Consider the following 20,430-nt stretch of genomic DNA (forward strand, 5'->3'; position numbering starts at 1 on the left):
GTCTGCCTTGAACAAATGCCATCAGGATGCCCAAGCAGATTTCTCATTACTTCTGCTGTCTGGGTCTGCTTTTGACACGCAGGGAGATGAACTTCCACAGATTTCTTGCTGCCACCTAGCGTTTCCCACTGCCGGCCACCGACGAAATGAGCCGAGATTTTCTAACATCAACGCCAACTTTATATCTGAGGGATGTCAGTAGCACTACTGGAGGTTCAGCCAGTCCATGGAAAATAAGAAATCTCCCAGGGTGTTTTACTCCATCAGCTTTCTCAGCTGAGCCAAGCGACTATTTGGCTGAAGCTTGGTAAAACACTTTCAGCCTTTCCACATGTTTACTGGAGCAAGCATTTACTGCTTACATTTTACCGTTTATTTTCCATGCTTTGCTCTAGGGGATCACTGCCATGGTACAGAAACCAGAAGGACCCTACTGCAGCAGCAGCCGCCCCGAAGCATCACCTCTGCCTGCCTGGTCCTTCACGGGCCCGAGCACCGCTTCTGGCCCCAGAGATCTTATGCATCAGTGCAGGGAAAGTTTTGGAGGCAAAAAGCTTAGCTAAACAAATGAGAAGGAAACAACAGTCATGTTAGCAGCGATGGAGCTAGAGCCCTCCACCTCCAGGCAGCAAGCTGGGAGCGTGGCTCATTTATCAGGGCACGCAAGCCAGCGAGAGGAGTTACTGAAACAGTTTCCTATAAATTTGTCTTCAGGGACTAACTTCCATGTTAAAAAAAGAACCCGATTATGAGTGTCCTTGCTCAGGATCTAATTCCTGGCTCATTCCAGGTTATACAGCGCTACCTGGAGAGTATTCCCAGTCTGGTATTCCCAGAGGAGACCAGATTCAATTTCTGAAATGCTGACACTGAGACTTTGCCCCTTTTATGTGTAGACCTACAGGTTAACGTGGTTTTTTAGCTGTAAAGCAGGCTAGTCTGCCTCAGCAGATGTAGACTGTGAACTCTAAATTTATCTTCAATCTTTACTTAGCGTATTGAAAAGTTCTGCTCACCCACATAAGCTTTCATTAATAGAACTAAAGCTTGCCCTTGCAAGATTCCTCCAATGCTAATATTACTTAAAATCACAATGCTGGTGCAAAGAGCATTTAAACACATTATTTTACTAATCATATTGGAGAGAACTACTTTTACCCACAGAATTCTGTAATCTACATTATTGTCTATTATTGCTGCAGGCCCAGGTAAAGTAACTCCTTTCTCATCTGAGCAGACCAATTCAAATCAATGCCAACTGTTGCATGAACAAAGCTTACTCAGATGACGAAGGATTTCTTAACAACATCCCCAGATCTCCACCGTGCAGACAGCAAACTCTGACACTACTCCAGGGATAGAGCTCAATGAGCTCAGTGGGACTGCGCAGATGTTGGTGCAAGTGGGTAAAAGTAGTTCTCTCCAATATGATTAGTAAAATAACGTGTTTAAATGCTCTTTGCACCAGCAAACTGATTACCACCCCTCCAAGGCAGAGGTGCAAAATGATGCACTTAAAGCCTTAGTGCAGTGCTGATCTTGTCTACACAGTCCAACGTGGACCAAAGCATTGTTCCCTACCCAGTGCTATCTGTCTTAGCTAGAGGGACCACCTCTGAAAACCACACTTCTGCAGGCATTACTCCTGGGTCATCTGAGCAAATTTAAAGGATAGAAATAAGATGGAATGTGAAAAACTTGTTTCGCCACTTACACTATTTATTCCGTGTGCTAGGAGAGATTTTTTTTACTGGCAACCTCAGTGTTTCTCTAGGATGGCCAGGTCCTGCCTGTAAACCCTGATGCTGGTGTCTGCAGTTCAGCTGCAGACAGACCCTCCTAACATACCTGGCTGAACCTAAGGGGTTTATTATGAGGGACAAATATCTTGGTCAGAAAAATTATGTGAATAATTGATTTTCTGGTTCCTTAGTTGAACTGAAAAACTGAGGAACATTTTGTGTTTTGAGTCAATGTGAAATGATAATGATGCTGCTTTTTCTTCTGCAAATGAGGCTCTAGAAAAACAATTTCTAGTTAGGCTGGATGAAGTGCTTCGATAGTCTGAAAAGCAATGGTATGAAAATGAAAGAGCTGCTGCTAAAAAGCTGATCAGGAACTTTGCTGTTCAGAAAGCCAGAAACTCAAAACTATAAAGAACAACAGAGAACACATCAGCTAAAAAGAGGTGCTTCCATAGAACAGAATAGAATAGAACAGAATAGAATAGAATAGAGTATTTCAGTTGGAAGAGACCTACAACAATCATTCAGTCCAACTGCCTGACCAATCCAAGGCTGACCAAGTTAAAGCATGTTATTAAGGGCATTGTCCAAATGCCTGTTAAACACTGACAGGCTTGGCTTCATTTTATGATGACTCTAGGTTGCCAGTGTGATACTTGAGTAAAAAATCCGTGCACCAGTTCATGCACTGTTGACAGAGATGACGATGTATTAATGTCATTGAATGTATGTGGATGTGGGTAAGGAGAAGACCTGAGGAGGGTCCAAGGAAAGGAGAAATTGTATTACTGGAGCAATAGCACTCCTCTCCCTTAACTTTAGTCCTCGAGCAGTTTTTTACCTCACCTGACTGCCCTGCCCAGGGTCCATCGGTGGAGAGGGACAGGCAGCTCCTGCCATGGTGGTGCCAGAAGACAAGCTGCTGTAACAGCCCTGCTCTGGGTTGCTTCCTGGGGCACTTCACATCCAAGGCTGCTTTGATCTTTGAAACCAAAATATTTAAATATTTTGACAGAAAAACCTGAAACAAACAATTTCTGATCTCCAAAGTGTATTCTCTTCCAGCTGACAGTCCTTACAGTGAAACTGCATTTTCCATAAAATGAACTACTGATCTGAAAAATTTCTTCCTATTCTTTTATTGAAGCATTTTCTCTCCTTTCGAACTCAACTTCACAGGCAGCAGCAATATTCTTCTAAAGGACTTACATAAAAACCTGTAATTTTCTGAAATCAGACAATCAGAAATAAAACCAAAGGTTTCCTTTGTACATGTAGTACATATGAGAAAGGTATTAACCTAGTGATATAAATAATAAAAACCTTCTGAGCTGTGTACTTCTTGCATTTATTCATACTGTGGCTGATTTTTATTTGTACAGTGATAGATTTCCTGCAAGATTACACAAAATCAGCAACTTGGCTCTTCTCACACCAAGCAAATGTCACAGTAAGACACATCCATGGACACTAGGTGGCATATTTGTATTATATCTGTACGGGGGCGGGTATGGAGATAAACTGAAGCAGTATTGCCACTTAAGAACATGGTAAATCAAATAGCCCTCAAGAGTGATGCATTATCCCTTTGAAAGAAAAGCTTCTACTTAAATATGTTGCAGTAGTTTCTTCTGGCACCATGTAGCATCAAACGCATTCCTGTTTAGTGATCAAAATAAACTGAAAGTGGGGCTGCCTTAAAGGACTATTGCAAATCTGACCGTAATCACTTGTAGATGAGGATAATCACAGAAGAACTTAGGCTGGAAGGGACCTCTGCAGGTCATCCAGTCCAACCTCCTGCTCAGAGCAGGACTAACATCAAAGTCCAGTCAGGCTGCTAAGGGCAATGTCCATAAAATTTTGCCCTCTCCAAAGGCTGAGATCCCACAGTCTGTCCAGGCTGCTGTCCTGCTGCTCAACCACGCTTGCTGGCAAAACATTTCCCTTCCACCCAGAATTTCCTATGCTGCAAGGTGTTGGCTCTTGCCCTTTTTGAAGATACCCCCCCTTTCACCCGTCTGAGCATCTGCCAGGCCCAACGTGCAATTGCAAAGTGTGTGATTAGGAAACGTGCGTTATTAAGCATGAATTTTCACGATGTGGTTACAAGGAAGGCCCACGAGATGTCAGCAGCCTTCCAGGTCCTGTCCCAGCAAGAGCAGCACCATGGGTCCACGGCATCCTGGTGGGATGGGATTCAACCTTCTTCAAGCAAGAAGTTCAGACTGTCCCATCTACAGAGGTACCACAGGAGGAGTAAATAAAAAAGGCGCTATCAAGAAGGAGAGGTAAAAATTTGGGAGGGCAAGGAATAGAGGTCAGGACAACCACTGCTTTGTCCATCTGCCCCCAAGCAGGGGGCAAAGCCTCTGAGCAGCTCTTTATTTCTAAATCCCCCTTTTCCTGGTCAGGCATTTCCCCTGCGCAATTCCACATGGGAGGAGAGGGCTGTGGGTTATCTAATGAGAGCTGGACATTTCTGACCACTCAAGCCCAGACAAGGACCCCTGCCCACCTCTCCTCTTTGAGGTCTTCGGCCACTCAGCACCACTGTGCATGGCTCTGTGCAAATGCTCAGTGTCCTCCATCTAAGCAAGGAAAGCATGTTAATGTAGGAAGAAAATGACACCTTAAACAAAGCTTGAATTTCATTGCTGGAAATACTTTAAGAGGCCAAATAGGATGGGTGTCCTGGTTTCAGCTGGGATAGAGTTAACTGTCTTCCTAGTAGTTGGTACAGTGCTATGTTTTGAGTTCAGTATGCGAAGAATGTTGATAACACTGATGTTTTCACTTGTTGCTCAGTAGTGTTTAGACTAAAGTCAAGGATTTTTCAGCTTCTCATGCCCAGCCAGCGAGAAAGCTGGAGGGGCACAAGAAGTTGGCACAGGACACAGCCAGGGCACCTGACCCAAAGTGGCCAACGGGGTATTCCATACCACGTGACGTCACATCTAGTATAGGAACGGGGAAGTGGGGGCGGGAAATCGCCGCTCGGGGGACTGGCTGGGTGTCGGTCAGCGGGTGGTGAGCAATTGCACTGCGCGTCATTTCTACATTCCAATCCTCTCATTATTACTGTTGTCATTTTATTAGTGTTATCATTATCATTATTAGTTTCTTCTTTTCTGTTCTATTAAACCATTCTTATCTCAATCCACGGGTTTTGCTTCTTTTCCCGATTTTCTCCCCCATCCCACTGGGTGGGGGGGAGTGAGTGAGCGGCTGCGTGGTGTTTAGTTGCTGGCTGGGGTTAAACTACGACAATGGGGAAGAGAAATATCTGCTTTTCCTTCTGCCAACACGCACAGTAAACAGAAGCTTTGATTTTCATGTCAGAGCTATTAAAAGGGCCATGACCAGTAACTCATTTTCTGATTATTTTTTCCCTGTGTAATAGAAAGGCTGAAATATAGCATTAGAAACTTAGAAAGATTTTAAAGATTACAGTTAACTCGCCAGTATCAGGGTCAATGTTTGAGATGCAGAAGTGAGAAAAACTAAAACTAGTAAGACAAAACATATAGATTAGACCACTGAAACATGAGGATGAAAGAGAGACAGAAAAGCCAGCGACTCTGTAGTCTGTCTCCTACAGAAATTCTCTGCCCTGCAACACCCACACATTGCAGGACACCAGGTAAATGAACTGTGCAATTAATGGATGGCACAATTAATGTGCATCTCAGCCCAGCCGTGGGGCATTCAAGGGCATTTTGCTGAAGTGATAGAAAGGACGATGTTTCCTCTACTTTTAAGGCAGCTCAACACAGCACAGAAGAGGCTCCTTCCATTTTCCTGACAATACAGCATCAACGTCAAGCTGAGGATCTCGCTCTGCCTTTGCTGGCTGAACACTGATGCCTCTGCATTGCCAAGCTGTGCTAATGCTCATCTCGGTGCATGTCAGATACCACGGGGCAGCGAAAGCCCTCATGCCCTTACACTCTGTGTTTTCGAGGGATGGAAACAGGGGAGAAAATTCAGGAAACATGTGAAACTCCACCACATGAGCATGGTTGGATTTATTGCAATGTGCTCAGAGGAGAAGGACTTGCAGAGGTCCCAGCCGGAAGGATTCAGTCCTCTTGGTGCCTCTATATATTTGGCCACCCAAATACTCGCAGCAGCCTCCCTCTTTACTCAAGGACAAGCCCACCACCGTGTATGTCATCCTCAAGTTGGGTACCTTGATCTTGCTGATGGTGTGGATGGGTAAGACTACCCAAAGCATCAACAAAAGCAAAGCGACGGAGGCTTCACGCATGTACCAGCATAGACAACTGAAGAATAACCCGAGAGTGGTGTTTTTTCAGAAAAAAATGGCATTTTTTCCTCCAGTAACTTGACGGAAGTGAGGATGCTCAGCTGTTTGCTGCACCAGGAAACATGAGAAGGGATTTTAACAAGTCTCAGTGCCATCCTGCTCCCACTGACAGCAGCAGACATTCAAGCATCTTAACAGAGCATCTTTACAAAGCCAATGCTAAGCTCTTTTGGCAAAAATCCCCAAAATAAGGGTTCTGGTGTTTGTTTTCCTAGTATTTTGAGCAGAGTGGAAAAACCATGAAGAATTAGTTTTACTGCCTAAGGACAATGCATTTGCTTAGTTTCTGATTTCAGTTGATTCTGAAGCTTTCCAAAAATCAAAGTGTGGCAACAAACTGAAGCTCCTGTGTAGTGTAACAGTGATGACAGGCCAAGCATATTGTGTGCTGATGGCAAACATGCAAACCATGAGCTCCAGGTACACATGGCACAACTACAAAGTACTGAAGCAAGAGGACTGAGAAGCCTGACATCAGGATCTCAGACTTCATGAAGCCTATTTTAAGTACACGAACACACAGGCGGTTCACATTTTTCATGCAGAGAAGTTTTTGGTGAAAAATCAGCCTTTTTTGAAACCCCCCTGCCTCCACACCCCAAGCCTATCAAGACCACTGTTGCTTCCTATTTTTCATGAATTTTTCTGCCGCATTTTACTGACTTGTGTTAGCATCTGAAATACACAATACTCTGCTGGTATCTGGGTCACCCACACCGAGAAGGGGAATGCCATTATTGTCTCTCCTTGTACTTGAAATGAATGAATTTGTACAGTCAGCTCAGGTTTGGATTCAAACGCTGATATTACCATGACAAGCCACTGTCACTCGCGTGCAAAAGCACTACAAGCCTTTCATCCCAGCCAATGCAGAGGTACAGCGATGACATTCCCCAGGATATTTGGGAGCCCAGGGCACTGCCTCTTCGTCATTGCTGCTGCTGCCTTTGAATATAGATGGAGCAGTAAGAATATTTATCATTTATTCGTTTTACCCAAAGGGATACACTGTGTACCATCAGATCCTATCTGCTTTGCAGACTGAGAAACAAGCAAACACTGCTAACCAGGAAAGCTGCAGAACCTACAGAAGTCAAAAAACGTCTTTCCCTTCCTCTACTTCAGCTTTGGGTGAAGCCCAAAGCAAGCAAACACTGGTTCTGTAACCAAGAAATTGTACTCTCAAAGTCTACCTCTATGATCTGTGCTACTCTTCAGTCACGAAGGAGCGCCTATTAGCAGGAACACTTCTGCCTCACACCATACAGGTAGTCAATATACTGAAGTAATTAGAGAATAAATTTAGGAGTGCAGAATAGAGGAGTTACAGAGCTGCTGTATGACCTGAAACCACGGCATGAACTAATTCTGGCCAAATGCCTCAGCCTGACTTAATACTGTGACTCAGGACACAATTATGAATTTTCTGCTACACCTCAGTGCTTTCACAAGTGTGTTAATCAAACTATCCATTGCTGGGTGGAAAAGAGAAAAGTTGTAAACAATATTGAGATCTCGGAACCTTTGGTTTCTGTCTTCACGAATTGCAAGTGTATTTTAAATCTTCAGTTCTCACTGAAGTTATGAAGTCCTCAGTGCCTAAATAACCTTCCAACAGAACTCAAGGTGCTGGTGCATGAGCACACATTAAAAAAATTGTCTAAATTAAATGATTACGCTGAACTAGTTTAGCAACATTAAATATTCTTAGTTTAAAGTGGCCACAACTCAGTTTCCCTCCATAAGCTAAGTTATATCAAAACAAGGTGTGTTAATTCTTTATAAATATACAGCAAAATGTTATCTTGCAATAGAGTTAAAAGATAATTCTCAGATGACAGTCAATGCCTCTTAGTTGCTATTAAAACTAACCTGTTTTTTCTAGCACTATTATGGAGGCCCATTTCAATAGGCTGTAATTGAGTCTCAGGGAAAGTAACCGGAGGGCGAAGGCACAATTTCTTGAACCCTTCAGTCTTAAACACATTTCCTTCTCTAACTATACCTTCAGAGCAGTGGCATGCAATTAACTACAATTTGGGTAATCTGCTTCCAAATTCACATCTTCCATCTAAGCAGAAAACCCCTCCTGCAGGTCCCTCCGCAGATGGACTTGATTGTGCTCAGCCCCACGGCCGCTGCCAAGATGGGGACCAAATTGCAGGCACCCTGTCCCCAGGACACGCATTCTGGGAAGATGTCGTGGGATGCATGGCTGCATCAAGGACCACCATGGCCCAAGGCTACACTGGAAGAATGAGCTCATCTTGGGACCTGCATTTTGGCTCCTGGCCCCAGCCCTTTCCTGGCACAGGATGGTTTAGTTCAGAAGTGCATCCCTAGTATATGCGCACATATAGACCCCTGATATACAGACCTATGTAGACCTCTGATACACAGACAGAAAAGCAAGAATTGACGATTTCTTGGAAACAACTGACAGTGATTTTCTCCACTTCAAAATGCGGCACTTCCTCATTTGGGGCTTGATCTTTCACACCCCACAGTGTGTATTGCTTCAATGGGACTCTGCTCGTGAATCAAGCTATGCGTATGTCCATTTTCAGGCTGAGACCCAGAGTCATATTGCCTGTATGGTGCTAAGAAAGGTAATACATTTTAAAACTTTTTAAGCTTATGCATTTATGGCTCCAGAACTGCAGAAAAGAGATGGTACTCCTGCAAGATAGTAAACTGATTTTTTTAAATTTTAAAACATCTTTATGCATTCATGTCAAAACACCCAGGGATATTTTGGTGTTAAGAAGGGCTGTGGAACAAAGTTGCTCTCCTCCCCTAGCAGGAAAAGGTTTGCCTACCTTTATCCTCATTATTCTGGGCCTCTATTATACAGTAAGATATTTTATTACAGCAAAAATCAAGACTTTGGTTTTATCCCCCTTGTCCTGTAGCAACACCCAGCAGTCCTGATCAGCAAGTGATGAGTGTCCTTCAGGAGCAGGCAGTAAATGTAAATTTAGCAAAGAGCACTTATCAAATATAAATACAGGGCCTGTGCTCTCAGGATTATCTGATTTTCCCCTGCTGCAGAAAAATCCACATGAAGATGAAATCCTGAAGTTATTTTTCAGCTGCATGACCGTGAGATGTATGTGGCTGGTGGGGTATAGGCTAGCACCAGTACACAGGTGTGACTTACTGGGATGTTAGGATATGCAATCCCAGAAACGCTGCTAAATCAGGGCAAATTTGTCTACCTGAATCCTGAGCCTCTAAGGATGGGGATCCCAGAGCGGTGCCGGTGCCCTGTCAAGTACTGCTCTACCCTCTGAGCCAAGTTTTTTCCCCAGCTGTCCAGCTTGAACCTCCCAAGCCACAACCTGGGGCTGCGTCGCCTCATTTTACCACCTGGCGAGAAGCTCAGCTCCATCACCTGCGTTACCCCCTCCAGGCAGCGTTGGGTGGCAATGAGATCCCTGCCTGAGCTCCTTGCCTGGCTGAAGAAGCAATTTAATTTTTTTCCTTTGGTGTACTTTTCCCTCTCTCTCTTGCTCCAAACTGCCTTTGCCTACAGCACCATTCTTAAATTAATTATCAAGGAGCTTTATGCTGCAGAGGAGCGTCATTTTGGGCCTCCACCAGGACTTGTGGCTTTTTCTTCTGCAGCCTGGGAGCGCAAAGGCATGGCCCATGCAAGACCCATGACTCACACTCTTCTGCGACATTTGTACAAGTTTTATACATATAACAATTTTCCTTGCACCTCTACTATTAAATATTTGGATTTGCAGCTCTCTCTGTAGTTGCACAGTCCCCAGCCATGTGTGCTTCCCGGGTCAGACACTATTGGTACTTCATTAAGGTTACATGCAATTAAAGGTAGGTTAGGAAATTCAAAGGTGACTTTGCATGATACCTTCATAGGCGCGAGCTGGATGGGAGTGATGCATGAGGGATCCACCATAGGCTTTGGCCTGTTTGCCGTGTCCGCCAGCAAGCTGTGCCACTGTTGAGGTAGTCCCGTGAACTTCTGCTCCCGGTGGTCAAAGCCAGTGTGAACCCGATGCTCAAAGTTAGAGGGCCCAGAAATTTCAAGCCTTTTCTTCTTCTTTCCGAACATGGTGGAAAAATCTGGAGAAGTCATAGGGAAACCGGAAAGAAAAGAAAAAAACAGACATCTTTATGCCTTGTTGCAACCTAGAGCCATTCTCTCTACTGTATAATTTTAGTAGATATTATTAGCCAAATACCTACCTTACTCTGCACATACCCTCTTTGAGATCTATGCAAGGAAAGCACTTATCTGACCTCCTCTCCCGGATCTGAGATTTTAAGAAATTAACCCAGTCTCTAATCTATACATGTTCATAATACCTTATGAAACAAGGAAATGCTTCTACTCCTAGGAGAGAAAGCCCCAGGTCCTACTTTCTAGTCCTCTCTCTGCTGATCTGCTCATGCTGAAAGATGCAGGCCATGAAAGCTCACAGCCCTGAGCTCTACCAGCAGCAGCATACAGCTTTGCTTGGAGGACAGAACACGGTGTAAGCGGTGAGCCATGCCCAACACGCCGCGAGAGCAAATGCACACACAGCTTTGTGTCCTAAATCTATATGCCAGATCTTGGGGAAAAGACAACCCATCCCAGATGAGAGCCCATCCCCGCTATGTTCATATCCAGATCTCACCCAGCAGCAATGAAAGTGGGGTTTAATCCTACGCCATTTCAGCAATGCGAATAGACAGAGAGCTCAAATCTAATTCCAGCCTGGTCTAAGGGCCTTCATCTGCATTTGTAAAGGGTCCTCCTTAAAAACAGTATCAGCTGCTATAATCATCATATTTACATAGCCTGACTTCTCCTTTGGGACAGAAACAATTTGCTGTGAGAGAACCACATGCCTGAAGCACCTGGGTTTATTATGCCTGGGTGGGTGCAGCTTGCTGGCTCCTGCCCAGCAGACTCAGGTGGGATTCATTACAGTGACGGCTCTACTCCTTTTAAGGCCCAGGAGAAAGGATCAGCTCCTTTAGCCTTTGTGCAGGTGGTGTGGAGAAGAGAGAGGAGTTCCCCCCCGCCAGTGCTGTGCAAGCAAGGAACTGGAGGCTTGCTGGAGGAAATGTGACCTTCCCAGCTTGTGCGTTGCTGGAGACACCTCGGTCAACCTGGCTGCCTGGTAAAGCTAATCATCACAGTACTTACTCTATAGAAAGTGACCTTTTTGGTCAACTATGTTAGTTGTTATTTCCTGACCAGAGTGGGTTTGTTTGCCTTCCTCCCATCTGCTTTGCCCATCCCGAGGAGCCTTGGGAAAGCAGCAGGAGGATTTGCAGGGCACACAGGGAGCCCCGGCAGATAGCTGGGGCAAGAGAGGTTTCAGAGGCAAAGTGGAAGGAGGCATGAACTGCAAACTCAAAGGGATGAAGGTATTTGCTCACTCTATTGGCCTAAGAAACAGCCAATACACTCATAGTCTGGATTAACCCTTGGGTTTGGTGGGTCCCACCTTACAACAAAGTGGAATCTAATGGTTATATTGAGGCACGTTCAGAGCAGATTTTCTGAAGGACTCCAGAAACCTGCTGCCTAAGGCAAGGAGAAATTCCTGGTCCCAAGGAAACAGACAGAGGTCCTGTTGCTTTTCAATGAAATACTGTCCTGTCTTGGAAAAGTCTTCTACCTGCCTTCTCCGGTCTCAAAATAGCCTTCCACCTTGATCTCATGCCCATTTCAAGCAGGGCTTGGTAAGTCCTTGAGCAGCATCTGCCTGAAATGCAGCTGGATGAGGAGGCTGGCAGCTCTACAAAACCTCTTGTATCACAGGAGAGACTCAGCTGTAAAGGTGCTGCCCTGACTTTATGATTCAGGAGGTGGAGAGGAGAAGCTCAGGGAAGAAAATACAGCTGCCTTGCTGCTGCAAAAAAGGATGGGATGATAAATCAGGTATTTATTCCACCCTCATTCCCTCTTACTAGTTTATTGAAAGATCAGGTCCATTATTTGAAAATTGATTGCTGGCTGCTTTGTAAGCCCCCCCTGTGCATTTGCAGGTGATTATGTCTCCCTTGTGCATATTTTCTTTAGATGGAGTAGACCTGCTCCCATTGGCCTTTCTTCACAGGTCTCATCTTCCACACCTCCCTCTGGCTTTGCTCCCCTTCTCTGAACTCCCTCCAAATCTTCTGCTGTTTTGACAGTCTCTCTCCAGCTCTGTTAACTCTGGTATCTGCCTCACCTTCCTCTCCTGAAACCTCTTATGATCACCTTGCTCTCTAGTCCTTTTTCCACTTCCAACACTGTGATCTCTTTATTTTTAACATCAGTGGCATGTTGGGTACCTTGTGGCACTTGCAGAGGTGTTTCCATCCTAACCCAAAGCCACCATGATTGGTCTCTGGTCAAAGATTATTTCTTTTCAAGGCTCAAACAGAAGCAGCTGCCAGTTCAGGTAGTAGCTTGTGTTCACTGCTCATCTGTGGGGCTCCACAAATCACAGACAGCTACAGATCAATGGCACTGGATTGATTTCATTCACCCTCTGGGAACTGAATCTATGAGACCTATTGGAGTCACATTTTAAACCATCAGCTCTAGACATGTGCTACTTCATCTGATCAATGCCAGTACTTGCAGGGTTTCTTGCTGGACTTGGACCCTAATGCAGCTGTTGGATGCTTGAAGTCCTCCAGAGCCCCAAACATCAGATACATAAAAGCATATCAGCTGGCATACTGCATACTGTCTTTTTTAAATATACAGCAGATTCATTCAACAAGATATTACTCTTTTTTGTTCTTAAATTGCTCTTTGATATATTGTGGTCTCATGTTTCAACACCATTGCAGCTAGAAGCAAATGTGAAATTTGGCCCACTGGGACCTCTTTCTCAGTAGAATATTTTAATCTAAAGCCAATGCCAAGGCCACATTTTTGCACAGGGATGGGGTCTGGGCAGTGGGTCTTGTGCCCCTCACCTGTTGACTGCAGCTCATGCTTAGATCAGCTTAAATTGACTGTGAAGTTATAGCAGGAGAGACAGGGATACTGGCACCTCGCACAGCAAGGGATGGATTCAGCCATGCGGGCAAATGCAAAAAACGCTATGCAACTCGGTGGCTGCAGAACATCTCCTGTGGGGCTGTGCCTGTAAAAGGTGACCAGGAAACCTGGCTGACAGCAGCCCTGGCCCTGTGGGAGTGGGGCAGGAGCCCTCCTGGGCCATGCTGCCTCTCCACCAGCTCTGCAAACAGCTGCTTGGTGCTACTAAAAGGAGCAGAGCCTTGACTGGCTCTTAAGGGTATCAATAATAAATGCTGTGCACTGTTGCTTTGCTTCATCAGCCAGCAAGATCTCCCCATTTCACTGCAAAGCTGACCTCTCCTTACTGTGGTCCCTCTAATATACAGAGCAATTGTAAGGAAACTTCATTTCCCCTAATTTCTCCCCAAGAATGGGATTGATGCTACTTGTTTTCTTTAGCTGTCTGAGGATGTGGGTTTGGGGCAGACAAGCCTGTGAAACTTCTTGCTCCTGGCTTGTAAGAGCCCTGATTCAGTCCCCACTCATGTGCTTGATCCTCTGGCCTCAGAAAAGGAGAGATGATTTAATTTTTGCCATAGCTTTACTGGTATGATACAAAACATAAAGCATTTACTCATCAGGTGTGGAAACGGAAAACATCCTGGACAAGCGAACAAATGAGAAAGCTCTTCAAGGTTTATCAAATTCTTTTAGGAATAAGAGGTACCCAAGTGCTTTGAAGAGAAATTATGAATCTTTCCAGGATGCTGGATAATGCGTGCGCAACATAAATGTTACAAAATTTCTATCAAGAGTACAAAATATATGAGCTTAAAGTTCATCATTCTCTGTCATGCAAAACAGCAATCCTCTTGCAGTTGTTAAGAAACCCTGATTTCCTAATGGGATTAGTTAGGAAAACATCCCACAGACAATGGGGCAATCAGGGCAGGTCTTTGGAGCTGCCTGTGTGGAATCCTCACCCAATCCTCCCCATGCCAGAGCACTCACCCTTAACTTAATTCTTCCCAACAGCCTCCAACATACTCCTGATTGTGCCAGGTCTCAGCAAATGCCATCTCTCTGTCCAGCTCCTCCTGTGCTTACCCCCACAGAATGAGAGGAAATGAGAGGTATCGTACTTGTAATTTGTTGCTATTTTTGTGGGGATGAGCACAACCAGGTTGTCTGTCCTCTACTTGCATGTGCTTTGCCAATGAATAGTCTGGCTGATCTCAACAGCACGCGTGTGGTGCACGGTGATACTCAACACAAGGGGCTGGGGGAACCTGTCCTAACAACAGCTACTGTTGATGGCAGTGGGCTTCAGCTAGCTTCAGGGGGGAAGAAAAAACAGGACTCACCATTACACGGCTTCAATGGCGTATTTCTACAGAAAGACTTTACTCGCCCTTATGCTGAAATGATGCAGCACATTAATTTTGTGTTTGTAAACAGGATGTTTGAAGGAGGTGGTCCTACAGTTACAGCAAACAAAGAATTTAGTAAGCATGACAGAATGAGACCAAGAGCAAGTCTGTTCTTAAGTGGGGGAGCCAGGAGGTAACTTTGTGTTCAGCTCAGGGCCACGATGCTGAGGGGCTCCTCCAACCCACGGTCCAACCGTGGCACAAGAATAAAGACAAAGGACTTTCTTTACCAAAGCCATGATGGAAAAAATATGGACATGACGTTTACTGGAGGAAAACACAATACTGGTAGAGAAAATCAGAATAATGTACCACCTCTCCTGCTGACGATGGCTGAGTAAACTACAGCAGTGCTGGTCCCAGCTGTGCCATTGGGGAATGGGGAAGGAGTAGGAATAGCAGGAGAAATGTGTGAGCTGTGCTCTTTAGATACAGCTACCCAAAACCTTTTATAATGGCAGTATTTATGTTATTCAAGCTTCTGCCCAAGAAAGGAGTACTGCCAGCTCTGCTGGTGCCTGCTGAACAGTCGTTAACACAGCTCCATCCAGCTGCTGCAGGAACCGAGGTAATGCTGAAAGGGTGCTATTAGGAGCAATCACTGCATTTTGCACTTAATGCTGTTTACTGTAGTGCCTAACAAATTGAATTACATGCTAATCAGCACACCCTGCCTGTTAGATCTATGCCAGACTTGGCTCCTTTTCATTTCACTCCTTTTTATGCACAGAAATAATTCACTGAGCATCCCAGTGCTATGGACTCCCAAACGGGTCCAAATTTCATGTGACCTTCAACAACAGATCAAGTCCCCACACAAAGAGAAAACTCCCTGTGTCCGAGATACTGTCTGTGCAACGTGTGCGACACAGACCAGCAAAGCAAATCCACTCCAACTACTGCACTGTTGCTGTGCTGCCTCCCAGTCACAAATGAAGGTGTTTTTCCAGCAAAAAGTATCCTACAGCCCTACCCTGGAGCAAGAGGGTGGCAGTATTATTCTGGGTGCCAGGGGAGCCCATTCAGGTCCTCCCATGAGGGTGTCTGTGCTCAGGGCAAGGTTTCCACCAATAGCTTTCCCACAAAAAGTTAAAGCCTTGCCCAGCTCATACCCTAGAGCTCATGTTCAGAGGTGACAGGTTGCTCTGTTTGTTCAGTCTCATACACTTGGCCTCATCCTGGGGTTGTGGTGGGTTGTCCCTCCCCTGTACGTGAGATCAGGGGACACTCAGGGAGACTGGTGAACTGAAAAGCTGAAAGTCCAGATTTATGTAAAGAGCCTCAAAGAACAAATTTTTGCACTTACAGCATGTAAAACCCGAGGCAGTTGGAATAAAAGGAAGAAAGGATACCTTCAATCCTAAGGTTAACTGTATTCTGTATCTTTTATTATATCCTAAATAAGAGTCATCTAGTCAACCCACCAAATAAGGGAGAAGTCTGCTCAACTCTGCCTGACTTATGGTGTGCCAGACTGTTTGTTCCCAATGAGAAAAAGTCAGAGCCACTTTTTTCTTCCCCTCCCAGTAGCTATTCTTTTAGATTAAAAACTAGGGAAGTTGGAAAGACTTACTTTGTCTTGTAATCTTGAAAACTACCAGGGAGTCCCAAGTGCATCCACTAAGCACTGACAATGCCACTTGCCATCCCGGATGACCCAACAGACTAACACTGAGCAAAGGTCTGTGAAATTTTGCCATACGTAAAAACATACAATAAGCTTATAAAGTTAGTAACTAGAACAACAAAGTGAGATGGGTATTTTTACTTAGAAATGGAGCTTTTAATGATTGCTTACTATAGCTACACAAACCCTATTTTTTTTCATTATAGTATTTCAGCAGCCAGATGCTGTGTCCCACTAAGCCAAGCAAATCACCTGTGCCCAGCAGCAGCGCCTGCCAATAAGCCCAAGCTGCCCCGGGAAGCCTGCAAGTATTTCTTATGCACACCCTTCTGCTGCTCGAGCATGTGGCTGGGGTGTAAATATTCCCTCAGGAGGGGCTCAGTGTTCATCATCTGCCTCAGCCCAGCAACACATTTTCTTTTTAAACAACCAGCAGTTAGTTCATTTTCAGTTATGAAGTGCGCACCACGTTAAGTCCAGCAGCCTGTATTTTTTCTGCAGGAATTCCCTGTGGTTCCTCTGCTGAGCAAGCAGCAGCAGCAGAGTCCTTTTCCCTCAGGGACGGGCATGCTATTAGCATCTGAAAATTGCCTTCATGCACACTGAGTAGTATCTGCAAGCCCAGAGCCGGGGGCAACAGCAAGAGCTCAAACCCCCCAGTGCCCCGTGAAAAGGCACACTTTCCCCTAAGGCAGCCACACAGCCAAAAAACCTGGTTACAGCCAAGAGTGTTAATAAAATGCTTCATTTTTAAGAACTTTTAAGAAAACTATTAGAAACACAGATTGCAAAATGGGAGACTGGTGTGGGTCGCTTTCCTTTGATAATTTTTACTTACTAGTAACAGTTTTCTGTAGCGCAAGGACCTCAATTATTCCCCTCCAGAGCAACCAAAATGCAGTAATACATCATTAGCTTTGCCAGTTTCTGTTCCTGCACTCTGATTAATTGTAACCTTTCCCAATATTTGATCGTAAATGAAAGAGTATGAATTGAGAAGCACAAATTAAATTAACATGTCAAGCCAGCTTGCACAGCCAGTACTCCAGATAAATGTGAGCTGGGCTGATACTCAATCTCGAGGAGAAAGCAAATGTCTGGTAAGGACTGACGGCAGCATAAATCACCAAGAAATACTCTGTAAGTGAGAGGTAAAAATGACGTTGGCTCTCCTTCAGCTCACACTGGTGCAACTCCCTGCTACTGAGGCAAGCAGGAGACCAACGCATATCTGTGTATCTATATAGCTATAAAAATAAGGAAAATGCCTTTTTTTTTTTTTAATATGGAATAGCAACAACAATAGTTTTGTATTTCCTTTTTGTTTGCTTTAAGGATGGTTCTAAGCTTCTTGGTGGGGACCCTCTGCTGCTGGCTGCAATCAGAGCACGACTTTCCTTTGCAAAAACAAAAGTGTGTCTTGATTACAGGTACGCATTTTTTAGAAGAATTTACCTCTATTTTTCTATTTTCACTGAAAATACGGAGAACACTACCCTATTTTTCAGGAGATGAAACGAGAAGCAATACTTGGAAAAACAGAGCGGACTGAATGAGAAGCCAATAAAGTTAATGGAAAGGCTTGCAAAAACCACACTGGTTTCGTGTCAGGCCTGACACACCACTGTGACTCTGGGACAGAGGAGACATCCTGTTTGACTTCTCAGATAAGATACTCCTAAATACTTCCCTAACTCCCAGAGGACCTTTCTGGATGTACCAGATGGAGATGAATAGGGCATACCCAGGAACTGGGGGGCAGCTGCCTGCAGAACATGTTCAAACCACAGGTAGGTGGCTCCTGCGGTCATGTCTTGTACTTATTCATTCATTTACTGGTCTTATCTAGAGGAAGATCTCATTACTTCTTTAGATACAAGGTAGTTTCAGACCTCATGAAAGGATATTGTTTGTTTTGTCATGTGGATGGACAATACCAAATGCAGGAGAATACCAGGTCAGTTCATCTGTCTAATTAGAGACCCTGTTTCCTGGGATCCCTGCTTAACCCTCTGCTCTTCTGAATTATGATTTGAGCATTACAATTTGGGAACAATAAAATAAACCATTAGAAAATGTTCTGACACACCCTACTAATGAATCAAGATGATGATTTTAAACATTAACTCTGGCAGCAATAAAAAGGATCTACAAATTCTGAATGAACTGAGTCAGCCCATACAGCCCAAATTTTGAGAGTCTTCTATCATCGGGCTACGCTCTTCTGCATGTAAATAGTGTTACTGATGAAAAATTAATCACCTGTGGCCATACAGTTTTTCCAGACTAGCTCTATCTTTTTTGACTCAAAGAAAGTACAGAAATACCATTTTCAATGTATGCCCACATCAGGTTTAGGCACAAAAAAAGCTTGACAGTCAATAGGAATCAACTTATTCCCATGGATTTTCAAGGTGCCTGATATTTTTTGAGATGTGACAGACTCCTAAGTCATTTAAACACTTTTAAAATACGTGCTTTAATCATGGAAAAACATATACTGATGGACTAGACCACACCTAATAAACACAAAAATGCCATCCTTCCCAAAGTCCCTCATTTACCCTATGGCATTCTGCTCACTTCAACCTCAGGTCAAATCAGCCAATTTTTCAGAGTTCCCATGTCACCCCACAATATAATAAAAATACATTTAAACAATTACAAGCTGTCCAGGACTTGTCAATGTCCACATTTCTTTTCAATCCCACAATACCTTGTTTATGGTTGAAAATGCCTTCATTCGTCACAGCACAGTAGGGTGTCTCTTGATAGCTGGCCCATGAGACATATCTAATAGAAATGCACAATGGAACAAAATACAGGAAAAAATAATAACAAAAGGCAATGCATGCTTCTAGAGAAATTGTAAAAGCCGGTACAGATTGGCCAAACTAGGATTGATGTACTCCAGGGAACAATACCCATTCTTCTTATTGAAAGCTACTCTTGTAAGAGGACTCATTTCCACACAGTGACTGACATGTGCTTTCCTAATTTAGAAGTCTTGTGATTCCCAGTGGATTTTAATGCTCAGTAATTTTCAGCTGAGTAGCTTAAACACATGTATTGTAGTCAGTCACTCTCTATTATCTTATACACATGCACGCATATATAGCAATGTACAGACAGAGGTTCCTGCAGTGAATTGGTCTGCAACAGCTCTTAGCCGATTAAAGAGGAAAAAAAACCCCAAACCCCACCAATCCCTGGAGGTAACTCAATTTCTGCCCCTAGCAATTGAAAATTCCAGATTTGTAGAAGCAAATAGTCCTTTGGGTGCTCAGCTTGAAATAATTAACGATATTAACTTTGTAGGAAATGCTGGACACCCACAGGGAGGGGGTATTAAATAAGGCACCCATTAAATGAGACACCCCAAATCTCAACCTACTTCTGAAACTTCAAAGCAGTCGTAGTATTTTTTTCTGAGTTGATATTATTATTACTATTTTAAAATACAGAATTCTGTATTATAAAGGATGTGGGTACTCTATGTCTATGTCTGAAACAGCTACTCTATTTCTATGTTTTGAATTAGGAAAAAATAATCACTAAAAGGAAATACTATCAAGAATGAAAGTGATGATGTATCAATAGAGGAGACAGAGTGAGCAGAGAGATCAGGAAAGCCTGCAGGAAATACCAAAACCAGAGTTGTGAAAAAATATTACTTAATTCTGAATATTAGTATTAGTAAATATCAAAGTTCCTATAGGTTGGGGTGACTGTAGGATAAGAACTGCAAGAATATGAAATCCTACATCTGTCAAGAGACAGGACTGAGCAAAGTGCTTGAAAAGCACTTGGAAAATTGTTCTGATTGATCATGCACCAGGTTACACCTTTTTTGCATTTTTAGCCACATCCTCAGTGGGGTCTGCTGGCAAAGCCTGGGCAAAATAGATGGATTGGCACTGACTGGTAGCACAGCGAAGGGGTCATTAAAACGTCTCGTTTTGTTTTTGCATGTAAAGCTTTAGTTTCAACCCTCTGAAACTGAGTTTCCTCCCCAACGCTTGATGGTAGTTGCAAAGCCAGCATTACAAACATACCAATGACCAAAGTGTGTTTGGCTGTGGTAGAGTGTTTTTTACAGTTCCCAGGAAAGACTAATCACAAGACCATGCTGTTCCTCACAAGTGCCCTGTATTTACTATTGATGTATCCTGATAATTTGTAAAAAACAGCTTTTGCTTTAAAAAAAGGATGCAAAATAGTTTCTAGGTCTCAAAACCAATTTATCTTGTGCTGGTTGCATTCATGAACATAACAAAACTGCATCGAGGAGGGGCTCTAGGAGGGTGCCTGCCCCA

General features: G+C 43.9%; 1 protein-coding gene across 2 annotated transcripts in view; it reads right to left on the bottom strand.

Moving 5' to 3' along the window:
* Positions 1 to 20,430, bottom strand: part of PAK5 (p21 (RAC1) activated kinase 5) — a 91,914-nt gene that overhangs the window by 31,381 nt on the left and 40,103 nt on the right. Inside the window, exons 2-3 of one of the 2 annotated variants that reach the window (XM_052784077.1) lie at positions 18,831 to 18,907; positions 9,953 to 10,167 (exon numbers count right to left, since the gene is read on the bottom strand). In XM_052784077.1, the coding sequence (XP_052640037.1) occupies positions 9,953 to 10,156 (204 nt within the window). In that variant the 5' untranslated portion in view covers positions 10,157 to 10,167; positions 18,831 to 18,907. The remainder of the gene's footprint in view (positions 1 to 9,952; positions 10,168 to 18,830; positions 18,908 to 20,430) is intronic. The other variant, XM_052784078.1, reaches the window with a different exon arrangement.

The sequence above is a fragment of the Harpia harpyja genome, chromosome 4, assembly GCF_026419915.1.
Source record: "Harpia harpyja isolate bHarHar1 chromosome 4, bHarHar1 primary haplotype, whole genome shotgun sequence".
In the NCBI taxonomy this organism is placed as follows: domain Eukaryota; kingdom Metazoa; phylum Chordata; class Aves; order Accipitriformes; family Accipitridae; genus Harpia; species Harpia harpyja.